The sequence below is a fragment of the Bombina bombina genome, chromosome 3 (genome assembly GCF_027579735.1).
Source record: "Bombina bombina isolate aBomBom1 chromosome 3, aBomBom1.pri, whole genome shotgun sequence".
NCBI classification, from domain to species: domain Eukaryota; kingdom Metazoa; phylum Chordata; class Amphibia; order Anura; family Bombinatoridae; genus Bombina; species Bombina bombina.
Genome location: NC_069501.1, coordinates 514,163,532 through 514,175,650, shown reverse-complemented (window position 1 = coordinate 514,175,650; position 12,119 = coordinate 514,163,532). Strand labels below are relative to the sequence as shown.

Below are 12,119 nucleotides of genomic sequence, written 5' to 3'. Positions count from 1 at the left end.
CAACATTATACAACCCACCACCCACATACCCCTAATCTAACCCAAACCCCCCTTAAATAAACCTAACACTAAGCCCCTGAAGATCTTCCTACATTATCTTCACCACGCCGGGTTCACCGATCCGTCCACCAAAGTCTTGATCCAAGCCTCTGAAGTCTTGATCCAAGCCTCTGAAGTCTTGATCCAAGCCCAAGCGGGGGCTGAAGAGTGACGTCCATCCTCCGGCTGAAGTCTTGATCCAAGCGGCAAATGAAGAAGTCCATCTTTGGGCAGAAGTCTTCATCCTATCCGGGCAGAAGAGTAGATCCGGACCGGCAAACATCTTCATCCAAGCCGCATCTTCTATGTTGTTCCATCCGATGACGAGCGGATGATCTTGAAGACCTCCGGCGCGGATCCATCCTCTTCGTTCGACGTCCAACTGAAGAATGAAGGTTCCTTTAAGGGACGTCATCCAAGATGGCGTCCCTCGAATTCCGATTGGCTGATAGGATTCTATCAGCCAATCGGAATTAAGGTAGGAAAATTCTGTTCCGATCAGCCAATAGAATGCAAGCTCAATCTGATTGGCTGATCCAATCAGCCAATCGGATTGAACTTGAATCAGATTGGCTGATTCCATCAGCCAATCAGAATTTTCCTACCTTAATTATTCGATATATTGTAGCTATATTAGGATTTATTTTACAGGTAAGTAGTTTTAAATAGGAATAATTTATTTAATAATAGTTAATTTATTTAGTTAGATTTAAATTATATTTAACTTAGGGGGTGTTAGTGTTAGACTTAGCTTTAGGGGTTAATACATTTATTATAGTAGCGGTGAGGTCCGGTCGGCAGATTAGGGGTTAATAATTGAAGTTAGGTGTCGGCGATGTTAGGGAGGGCAGATTAGGGGTTAATACTATTTATGATAGGGTTAGTGAGGCGGGTTAGGGGTTCATACATTTATTATAGTAGCAGTGAGGTCCGCTCGGCAGATTAGGAGTTAATAAGTGTAGGCAGGTGTCGGCGACGTTGAGGGGGGCAGATTAGGGGTTAATAAATATAATATAGGGGTCGGCGGGGTTAGGGCAGCAGATTAGGGGTACATAGGGATAACGTAGGTGGCGGCGGTTTACGGAGCGGCAGATTAGGGGTTAAAAAAAATATGCAGGGGTCAGCGATAGCGGCGGCGGCAGATTAGGGGTTAATAAGTGTAAGGTTAGGGGTGTTTAGACTCGGGGTACATGTTAGAGTGTTAGGTACAGACGTAGGAAGTGTTTCCCCATAGGAAACAATGGGGCTGCGTTAGGAGCTGAACGCTGCTTTTTTGCAGGTGTTAGGTTTTTTTTTCAGCTCAAACAGCCCCATTGTTTCCTATGGGAGAATCGTGCACGAGCACGTTTTTGAGGCCGGCCGCGTCCGTAAGCAACTCTGGTATCGAGAGTTGCATTTGCGGTAAAAATGCTCTACGCTCCTTTTTTGGAGCCTAACGCAGCATTTGATTAAACTCTCGATACCAGAGTTAAATTTATGGTGCGGCCAGAAAAAAGCCCGCGGAGCGTTAACAGCCCTTTTACCGCCGAACTCCAAATCTAGGCCATAGTGTTTATTATAAACATTTTTGCTTATATATGTATATTACAAAAATGCTTCTATTCACAAATGAAATGCATCCATGGGGATTCCGATTTTGGCTGAAATATCCCTTTAACCTCAAGGCGGCATTTCCCATAAAACGTTTCAGTAAATATAAAAGAACAATAAAATCTTTTAATGATTTCCTAAGAAGCCATAATAGATGAAAAAATTGTTAGAGCACATCATTTTAAGACTAGCAACCGTGCACTACTATTTGCTTAAAGGGACACAAAAGCCACAGTTTTCTTTTGTGATTCAGAGAGAGCATACCATTTTAAAAAACAACTTTCCAATTTACTTTTATCAGGGCTCAAAATTTCCACTAGCCCACTAGCCATTGGGGAGTTGAAATTTAACGGTGGCGAGTAAAATTTAGATAGTGAATGTTGAGTCTGGTGGCAGGTTGTAAGTAGCAAAATTGGCACATTATATTTGTAGAATGTACATTCCTATTGCAGCACTGAAAAGCACACATTTTGGGCTGCATGCTAAAACTATTATCTAAAGGGATATTATTATATAGCCATGAATGTGCAAGGATATGTTATTCCTCTAGGGCTGTAGGGACCCCATAAGTGCTTAGATTGTTACTTCTGAGTTAAGAGACAATGGAGAAAAAAAGAGTAGAGATACGAGAGAGGGGAAAGAAAGAATGTAAAGAGAAGATATAGCCTGAGAGAGAAGAGAGAGTGTAAAAAGAGAGATTGAAGTGAGGAGGGAATTGATATTTAAGAGGGAGAAGGGAGAGATGATAATTATTTAAAAAAAAAAAATTAAAAAAAAATCTCCAGGTCTGCTATGACCTTCCATGACTCTCTGCATTCTCTCAGTTCAACAATTTCCTTTTTCTATCCAGCTGTTGTCTTCCCCAGAACCCCTAGTTGATGTTTCTAACTGCTATGAACTTATTTTTGTTACTCTATGTAGCATTATTTAATTTGTTATGGTATAAGATTAAAACAATATTACACAATGTGTTACAATGGCTAAACATATGCAAAGAGGCGGTGAAGTAATGGGTGGGATTAGCTCAACTAGGTGTAAAAGAGGAAAGTTTAGCTTTCTGAAACCTATTTCCCATTGGAATTTTAAAACTAGCAAATAATGTGATTGTTTAAATGAAGAAAAAAAATTGTAATATGTAATATTTATTGTTGTAAAATACAAATACTTTCTGTGAGAGACATAACAAACAATGTAACATGCATGTAATCACACACAGTGATCATACAAATAAAATAAGTCTGCAATATCCAAATACAATTTAAATCACATAAAATGGCCGAATGATTCGTTAAAAGTCGTTAAAAACCCATGTATCGTACCTGTGTTAGGAAAATTAACGTTAAGAGTGAGACTTTGTGGTAGATGACTACATATATTAAAGTTCTAGTGTGATTCTATTATAACCATGCCCACACCCTCTATCTCGGCCGCCGACTGTAGGTCCGGCACTGTGCCCCAACAAATACAAAGGCAGCTTTAATAGTATCACCCCATTTAGAGATTTTTCAAGCAGCGTTAGATATCTGCCCTTAAACCCAGTTTCCTGGGGGGTATAGTGCGGCAGCCCTGGCTACGCAAATGATCAGCCTTGCAGGTAATGGCAACCACTTCGTGGCTCAGCTAAAGAGCATAGGCGGACGGCAATCTTGATGTGGATCTGTACTTCAATTCTCTTCAGGCTATTGCAAAGCATAAATATACTTTATTTTTTAGGAATATCTGGAAATAAAGGGCTCGATCACATATGCAGCGTCGCCCGCAAAGCCGGCAACGCCAGATTTTACGCGATTTTGGTATTACATATATGGCGTAGCATACAAGTTACGTGCATATATTTCACCCTTCGGACGTATTTTTTTTACCCGTAGACTAACATAGAACAGACGCGCAATTTGGTATCCAATATACAGCGTAAGGACTTACACGCGCAGAATTCAGCATATCTACTCCATTCTCATCTCGCCACAAATTGCAGGCGCAGCAACTCTTGCACTGACTAAAAAAGCAACGTAACTCCCTGGAAGCCTTAACAAACACATACATTTAAGCAGCATCTCAAGGTTAAAGGGATAGTATACTATGATATTGGTTTTTAAGGTTTATTTGTGTATTTGAAATAGTTTGAAGCCACAACATAATCAAATGGATTGAGCTTGTAGGTACTTCACATTGTGGACATATACTTGCTTATTTACTTTATATTTGTTCTTAAAACAATCAACAATACTTGGAGGACAGAACAATGGGAAATAATAACTGTATTACCTTCATCTCTTTATATATGGGTTTATATATGAGTATTGAATAGCATAATTACGTGTCGCATTTTTATATGAAATCGCGGTTCATTTTTACGAGTGTTAGCCTAATTTGCATAAAACTACTCTTTATTGACACTTTGCGTGGATAAAATACTGGTGTAAGTTACTTGCGACGACTAAAATGTGTATTTAATTGTATGTAATTTTTGTTTTTTTTATTTTGAGTAAGGGTAGGTTTTTTATTTTCATTAATAATAGGTTGTTAGGGGTTTTTTTTTAATAATTTTGGTAAATGTTTATTTTTAAATGTAGTTAGACTTTTTTTATTTTATGTAATTGTAGTTTAATTGAGGTTAGGGGGTGTTAGGTTAGGGGGCTTAGTTATTAGATTATTACTTTGCGTTGTGGAGGTTGGCGGTTTAGGGGTTAATAGGTTAATTAGGTAGTTTGCATTTGGGGGGGTTGGCAGTTTAGGGGTTAATAGGTTAGATAGTTTGCGTTGTGGGGGTTGGTGATTTAGGGCTTAATAGGTTAATTGGGTAGTTTGCATTATGGGGGTTGGTGGATTAGTGGTTAATAACTTTATTAGGTAGATTGCTATGTGGTGGATTGGCAAATTAGGGGTTAATAACTTTATTTGGTGGATTGTGATGTGGGGGGTTGATAGTTTAGTGGTTAATACTTTTATTAATAGTTGTGATGTGGGGGGATGGCGGATATAGGGGTTTTGACGTGTTGGTTTAATTTTTGGGAGGCGGGTTGGATTTTTACTGGCGATTTTAACTTTTTTTGTTTTTTACTTAGGCGCTGGCAGTTCATAAACTGCCGTAAGTCACTGGGGACTCCAGAAATGTGTATTTCCGCACATTTCTGAACCTCGCCAGTTTATCCGACTTACGGCAGTATATGATCTGCCGGCGCCGTATATGTGATTCATCCAATGTACGAGGTGAACTTAAGAGCGATGTGGGTTTCAGCTATTGAGCTGAAACCTACGCCGTATATGTAATCTTTCCCCAGATTGGTTCTTTGGCTTGTGTTTAGATCTAAAACAGAAATGTATTGTAAATAACTTAACTATGTGTTTAACCTTGTTCTGAAGGAGAGCGATACACTACTAAGAGCTAGCCAATCACAAGAGACAAATGAGTGCATGCACCAATTATATGGAAGCAATAGGGCAAAAATCAACACAAAGTAACACATCAGATTTTATTATTACTCTTATGCCTTTTCTTATGCTTAGGACAAATATTTTGCAATGTATATTCATTATTTATTTTGTCCATTTTATTGCAATTAAAATGATAGCTTTTCCACCATCCCAGAGAAGATGAAGTGTATCCTGCAGAATATGTAATTACAATGCTGCAACATTCTACACATTTATTGCTTGATCAGGGGAATTTCATTTTCAACTCAATATTACTTAGCAAATAAAACTGTAAATAAAGTGGCAAATAATTCTGATTGGCCACTCTTTTTTTTTTTAAATTGTGTGTGTTTGTGGGGGGCAATAATCCATTTAATGTAATACATTTTAATGTAATAAATTTGCCCTGTGTACCTTAAGGTGTGATGCAACTAAAACCTATTTTTATTTACATAAATACAGTGATTGTATAATTGCTAGATATACTTTATGTTGGTGCATAACATTTTGTAAGAGGTTTTGAAAATGTCTCTCTTGGATTTTTTTTTAAGATGGTGTTTTAAATGTATTATGGTAACTTACATGATTATTGCAGCCACAGACTTTATGAGAAACGGTGGCAATCAACTTTGACAAGAACTGAAATTAAATGAAAATCATTGGTCACAATGTTGATTGTAACATATAGTATGGGTGCTATATTGTGGGCCCATTATCTGTCCAAAAGATTTAAAAGCCTGTAATCATCAATTTACAGATCTACAACTAAATAATAAAAGTTATGCTAGGGTTAAAGGGACATTATACACTCATTTTTTCTTTGCATAAATGTTTTGTAGATGATCTATTTATAAAGCCCATAAAGTTTGTTAAGGTGAGGAGGCTGCATTCCCTCGTCCAATACATGTATAACACCCAACAACCATAACCCCCGATCCCCATTTCTCTTATCTAATTCTTATCTAAAATAAAAACACAGACACAGTAGTTATGGCGAAATGTGGAAAGGTCACGATTTTATTACTTAATTGAATTTTGCTACCTTTAAACTATATCTTGCAAAATTCAGCCATAAATCAAACTCAAAATAAACACCAAATAATGCCCTTGCATTAAAAACCAGAATTTTGGGAACCACGCCTAGGGGGGTGTAACAACTACCCCCCCCCCTGGCAGGGCAGTTTGGAGAAGGGAGAACCCACGGCATAGTCCCCCCCCTAGATAGACCACCGGATCACCCCTCAGGGCTGGGTATGCCGCGGGATCCTCCCACCTCCCCTTCTGCCCCGCCCACGTGTCGTGCACAAACTTCACCGCTTGCTGCGATTGTATGCTCAATACTACGTTAAAAAACAGCTGCCGTTTTCTATCCTCCAGTCAGCGTAGACCGCCAGGTCACCTGCTGCCCTTCGGTTGCGCTGTGTTCTTCCCCTTATTGAGGAGCACGGGCGGTCTTACTGCGACTCAACCAATTAGTCAACATCCTGCCCTTAGCCGTGCAAGTACTGCCTTCTCACGTGACCTCTCCGGTTATTGCATTGTGCTCTGCTGCGTCTAGGGTGGGAGGGTGGGAAACAAAGAAAAAAGGTTAGTGACTCCTTCCAGCCATCCACTTCCTTATAACACCTTTACCTCCAGCTCCACCCCTGTCTCTGCTCCTGACCAATGCCTGCTCTCCTTATCTCTGCCTCATCCCCCACACCTGGCACACCTAGATTCCCCTTTGTTCTCTCCCAGCAGCCCCTCCCTTATGACGTTCCCCTCGCATCCGCTCCCTGCACTAGTTTAAGGTGAGGAGGCTGCATTCCCTCGTCCAATACATGTATAACACCCAACAACCATAACCCCCGATCCCCATTTCTCTTATCTAATTCTTATCTAAAATAAAAACACAGACACAGTAGTTATGGCGAAATGTGGAAAGGTCACGATTTTATTACTTAATTGAATTTTGCTACCTTTAAACTATATCTTGCAAAATTCAGCCATAAATCAAACTCAAAATAAACACCAAATAATGCCCTTGCATTAAAAACCAGAATTTTGGGAACCACGCCTAGGGGGGTGTAACAACTACCCCCCCCTGGCAGGGCAGTTTGGAGAAGGGAGAACCCACGGCATAGTCCCCCCCCTAGATAGACCACCGGATCACCCCTCAGGGCTGGGTATGCCGCGGGATCCTCCCACCTCCCCTTCTGCCCCGCCCACGTGTCGTGCACAAACTTCACCGCCACCAAAAAGAGCCCCTCTTTCGGCCAACTCTTTCCACCATTCGTGACCTTTCCTTACCTTCACCAACTCTTGGCACATCCCTCTGATGTCCACCAGCAGCTGGTCATTTCCCTCATCCGTTAGATGCACTCCATCCCGTCTGAATAGCTCCTCCTTTCTCGCTGCTATCAGTGGGTGCTCTACCACTCTACCCCCTATTTCCTTCATAACCTTTGCTGCCACCTGGTTCACTTTTCTCCTCGATCTATATCCTGCTTTGCTCGTGTACGAGTTCCGCCAGAATATCCTCGAAACTATATTGGACCATATTGCCCTCACTGATGGCCATGCCACCCTCAACCATCTCATTGTTCCTGCAACTTTCTCTTCTAGCTCTCTAAGTGGGTAAGCGCCTATGTCGTTCCCACCCAGATGTATAATTATGGCGTCCGGACACCCCCATCTTCTTCTTGCCAGCTGTATTGTAGGCACTAACTCGTCCCACATCATGCCTCTTTTTCCTACCCATCTAATGCTAACTTCCTTGTGCGACAGTCCCAAATTTACTCCCTGCGCCGATGCTGCTGCCCTAGCCTGTGCCCAATAGACGTAGGAATGCCCTACTATCCACACCCTTAACGCTTTGTCTGTAAAACAAAAAACAATTTAACCGTTAGAACATTTATAATAAGGCCTTACTCCTTTTGCACTCTTATGTAAGATTTGTACGCTGCAGATTTCCATCTCCCTAATTTCTTAATTTGTGCCTCTGAACAACCCCTACCCGCTGCGGCGGTCGCTGCTCCTATTCTGAATGAATGCGGCGCAATGTGTGCCTCTTTCCACCCCAATTTCTTAACCACCCTTTGTAATATGCTTTTAAACTGGAAGATTGTTACATCCGAACCGTCTGCATGCCTCAGAAATGTGCGGCCCCCTTTCCTCCTTGCTATCAGGTATTCCTTAACACAGGCCACCGGACACAGTGTTCCCCCTGTTTTAGCCATATTTAGCCATGCCCCTTTTCCTTCCTTGTCTGTTTTAGATCGTCTTACCAATATTAGCACGGCTTCTTCCCCACATCTGACATCCCCTGTCTCTACACCCCCTTTACCTATTTTTCTGTTTTTTGGTAACAGCTCCCCTATCCTCATTGCTCCGTGAAATGCTACTAAAAAAGCCGTTCTGAAAATAAGCGCCTCGTCCCTGTTTGCACATACCCCTTCTAGTGCCCCTATCATTTTCTGTAATCTAACCTCAGTTATTGGTTCCCTTTTATCCACTTCCTTCTCTTCCCCTCTTCCCCATGCCCTTGCGATTTTCTTTACTATAAACTTCCTGGACCAATCTATTCCCCCGTATAGCTGCGAACAGTATGAAATCCCTGCTAACACTGCGCTCAATCTCCCCTTCTTTACACCTTCTCTCCGCAGCGCCATCAACCATTCTAAAAATCTTCCTTCCTCCCCTCCTTTCGCCTCCTCCCTATGCTTGCACCATTGTCCCCAATATTTCCTGTACACTGCCCATGTGCTTGGTGCCAAGGCTTTTTCGACCAGTTCCTCGATTCCTTCTATCCGCTGCCAATCTGCCAAAGAAGCATAGGGCAACATTCACCTTCCTGTCTGGCATTGGGTGCTAGCTCCCTAAACTCCTTCCACTTAAAACGGGATAGCGCATCAGCAACTACGTTTTTGAACCCCGGAATATGCTTGGCCCTGACACATATATTATGTTTTAAACATTTCAGAACCAAGTACCTTAGGTACTTAACTACTGGCATTGATGATGCTGATAGCTGATTGATGATTTCGACCACCCCCATGTTGTCGGACCAGCATATTATTGTCCTATTCGCTAGCTCCCCGCCCCATAGCTCCATGGCCACCACTATGGGAAATAGTTCCAGCAGCACCAAATTCTTAATCCACCCCATTTCCTTCCAGCTCTCTGGCCATTCTCCTGCGCACCACCTCCCTTGGAAATATGCTCCATAACCCTTTCCCCCTGCCGCATCCGTGTATAGCTCCAAATCTACCGCGGGCGCCACCTCCTGCCATATGCGCACCCCATTGAATTCCTGCAAAAACTGGTCCCATACTTTCAGGTCGTCCCTCATCTCCTTTGTTACCCTAATCATATGCTCCGGCTTTTTTGCGCCCCTTGTGCTGATTTCCAATCGCCTTTTGAAAATCCTCCCTATTGGTATTACCTTACATGCAAAGTTTAACACCCCCAAAGTTTTCTGCATCTCCCTTAGTGTTACTTTTTTACGCGTTGCCATCCATGCTATCATCTCCCTAGCTTTTTCTACCTTATCCTCGGGTAGTTCACATTGCCCTTTCAGCGAATCTATTGTTATGCCTAGGAAAGCGAGTCTCGCGCAAGGGCCCTACGTCTTTTTGTCTGCCACCGGGACCCCCATCTCTTCGAACAAACATATCAGCCCCTTCTTCATGCCTTCACACCTGTCAGTGCCCGCCCTCCCTACTACCATGAAATCATCCAGGTAGTGGACTATTGAGTCCCTCTTTTGCCTTGCAACCGCTAACCAGTGCAGAAAAGTGCTAAACTTCTCGAAAAATGAGCATGATATCGAGCACCCCATTGGAAGGCGTAGAACTGCCCTTCGAATTTGCACCCCATCAGTTTAAAACTATCAGGATAAAGCGGCAGTAGCCGAAAAGCCGATTCAATGTCTATTTTTGCCATCATGGCCCCTCTCCCCGCATTCCTTACCAACTGCACTGCGCTGTCAAACGATTGGTACTGCACCGCTGCCTCTGCTTTATCGATAGCATCATTTACCGACCTACCCTTTGGGTATGATAAGTGATGTATCATGCGATATTTCCCTTCCTCCTTCTTGGGCACCACCCCCAGGGGTGAAATAATTAGCTCTGCTATTGGCTTTTCTGCGAATGGGCCCGCCATCCTCCCACATTCTACCTCCTTCCCTAGCTTCTCCTTCAGTACCCCCGGGAGTTCCGCTGCTGATTTCAGGTTTCTAGCTTTCATCGCCCCCGCTACCACCCCTTTTACTGGGACTGTAAAACCTTTACTTAATCCTTCAATTAATAAATCTCTATCCTCTATGATAGGGTATGCTTGCAACTCGCGAACCAGTCTATCTATTCTCAGAGGGGTTGGCGTCAATCCCCCCCAATTTGTCCTCCACCCGCGTTTCCTTGGCTCCGAAAGGACTGCTTCCCATACCCGAAGTTACCCCCATTCTTTCTGCAGTCTACCCCAGGGTGCGCCCCGCCACAGTATCTGCAAATGTGCCTGAACCTGCATGCGCCCCCCCCTATCGCACTTTTTCTCATTGTATGCCCAGCACTCTTTGTTGTCAGTTCTCCCGCTCTTATTTGTATTAAACAATGCGCCCCGCACCCCGTACCCTCATTACCCTGGTGTATAGGTCTAATATCTTTATACCAAAGTCCCTCCTTCCTTTGTCTCCTAATTGCAAGTTACCCTTCCTAAACTCTGTGTCGTAGTCCTTCCACGCAAACCCCCCATATGTCGTGTAACATTCTGCAATTAAATGGATGTACCTCAACATGCCCTTCACTTTCCCCGGGTTGGCAGTTAAAAAACACTCTGCGTATATAAGTATCCCTTTCACCCATTCTGTAAATGTTTGCTTCCCCTTCTTCCCTTTACCATCCTCGCCCCTAGATTTAACAGCCGCTGCCTCCCTAGTAATTTCGAATATGTCCACATATTTCCCTTTCTGCGCCCTGGCAATTATCTTTGCTTTTAAATGCGTTGTTAGTGGCATTAACAATGTTCCCGTTACCTCGTCATCCCCGTTAAACAACTCTCCTGTCTCCTCCTGCTCTTGCTCTGTTAGCCCCTTCCTTGCCCCTTTTCCTTGCTTTGCATATATTTTCCTTACTATCTTTAATATCCGCTTCTCCCCTTCCCCTTTTACATTCTCATCTTCCGAGTCAAACTCAGATGAACTATCTGACACATTACTGTTCAAGCACAATAGTTTCTTACCTTGCTTTGCCCCTTGGTCACCGCTTGCTGCACCAGTTGCTGCCACCTGTTTTGCAGCTCCTGTTTCCAGTTCTCTTACTGGGGTTGTTTCTGCTACCACAACATTTTCCCCCGCATTGCTGCTGGGTACTTCCGTTGGCTCCTGCTGCTGTGCTTGTTCCGGTGGGTATACCTCCTTTTCGGTGCTCTGTGGGGATAACATAGAAACATTAGTATTCCTTCCTACTTCCTGTGCTCCTGTTGCTTGTACCATTCTCCCCTTCCTGCTGGAGTCAGCCATTCTTACCTCGTCCTGCCCCCTGACCCCCCTCCCTCTTTCTGCCTCCCTCATTTGTCCCTCTCCCATTTCCACCCCTGTTTCCATCTCCCTTATTTCTGCCTCCTCCTCTATTAACCTATAGCTATTCCCCTCCGAGTCTCTGATCACCCTCCTGTCTCCCATACTCCCCCCCATTCCTCTAGCTCTCTTCTGTGGCCTAATGCCATCCTCCCCCCCTCTCCTGAATACCTCTATCCTACTGGGCTCCCCATAGCCCCCCCTCGCTGCCCATGCTCCCCTTTCAGCTCCCTGTCTCCAGTTATTCCCCTGCCCCCAGTTTTCCCATGCTCCCTCCCTCCACTCCCTTGGCCCGTTTCTTATCTCCCACAGGTGCTCCCTCGGCCCACCGGGACCGTACGAATCTTCCTCTGTCCCCCATCCCCCCCACCCGTATCCCTGCTGAGATGCTCCCATTGAGAATGGGCCTCTGCCCCACCCGTTACCACCCGCCGCGTAAGCTCCACCGCCCAATACACCCTGCTCCCAAGATGGCCGCCCCCATTGAGGCATTTCCGCCCTACGCTCGCCGTGTGCGCGC

General features: G+C 43.8%; 1 protein-coding gene across 1 annotated transcript; it reads right to left on the bottom strand.

Moving 5' to 3' along the window:
- Positions 1–6,031: 6,031 nt before the first annotated feature.
- LOC128651758 (uncharacterized) lies at positions 6,032–11,522 on the bottom strand. The gene is made up of 3 exons (XM_053704741.1): positions 11,263–11,522; positions 7,333–7,901; positions 6,032–6,597 (listed from the first exon to the last, which is right to left on the bottom strand). Exons 1-3 carry the CDS (start codon positions 11,513–11,515, stop codon positions 6,574–6,576), a joined length of 846 nt encoding a protein of 281 aa, XP_053560716.1. The 5' UTR covers positions 11,516–11,522; the 3' UTR covers positions 6,032–6,573.
- Between the last annotated feature and the right edge of the window lie 597 nt (positions 11,523–12,119).

Bases quoted from the DNA above. Each gene is read 5' to 3' on its own strand.
- LOC128651758 (XM_053704741.1), bottom strand. From the start codon at position 11,515: ATGGTACAAGCAACAGGAGCACAGGAAGTAGGAAGGAATACTAATGTT. The intron at 7,902-11,262 runs GTAAGAAACTAT...TTTGTTTTACAG, and splicing joins TGACCAAGGGGCAAAGCAAG to ACAAAGCGTTAAGGGTGTGG. The intron at 6,598-7,332 runs GTAAGGAAAGGT...CTCCCACCCTAG, and splicing joins TGTGCCAAGAGTTGGTGAAG to ACGCAGCAGAGCACAATGCA.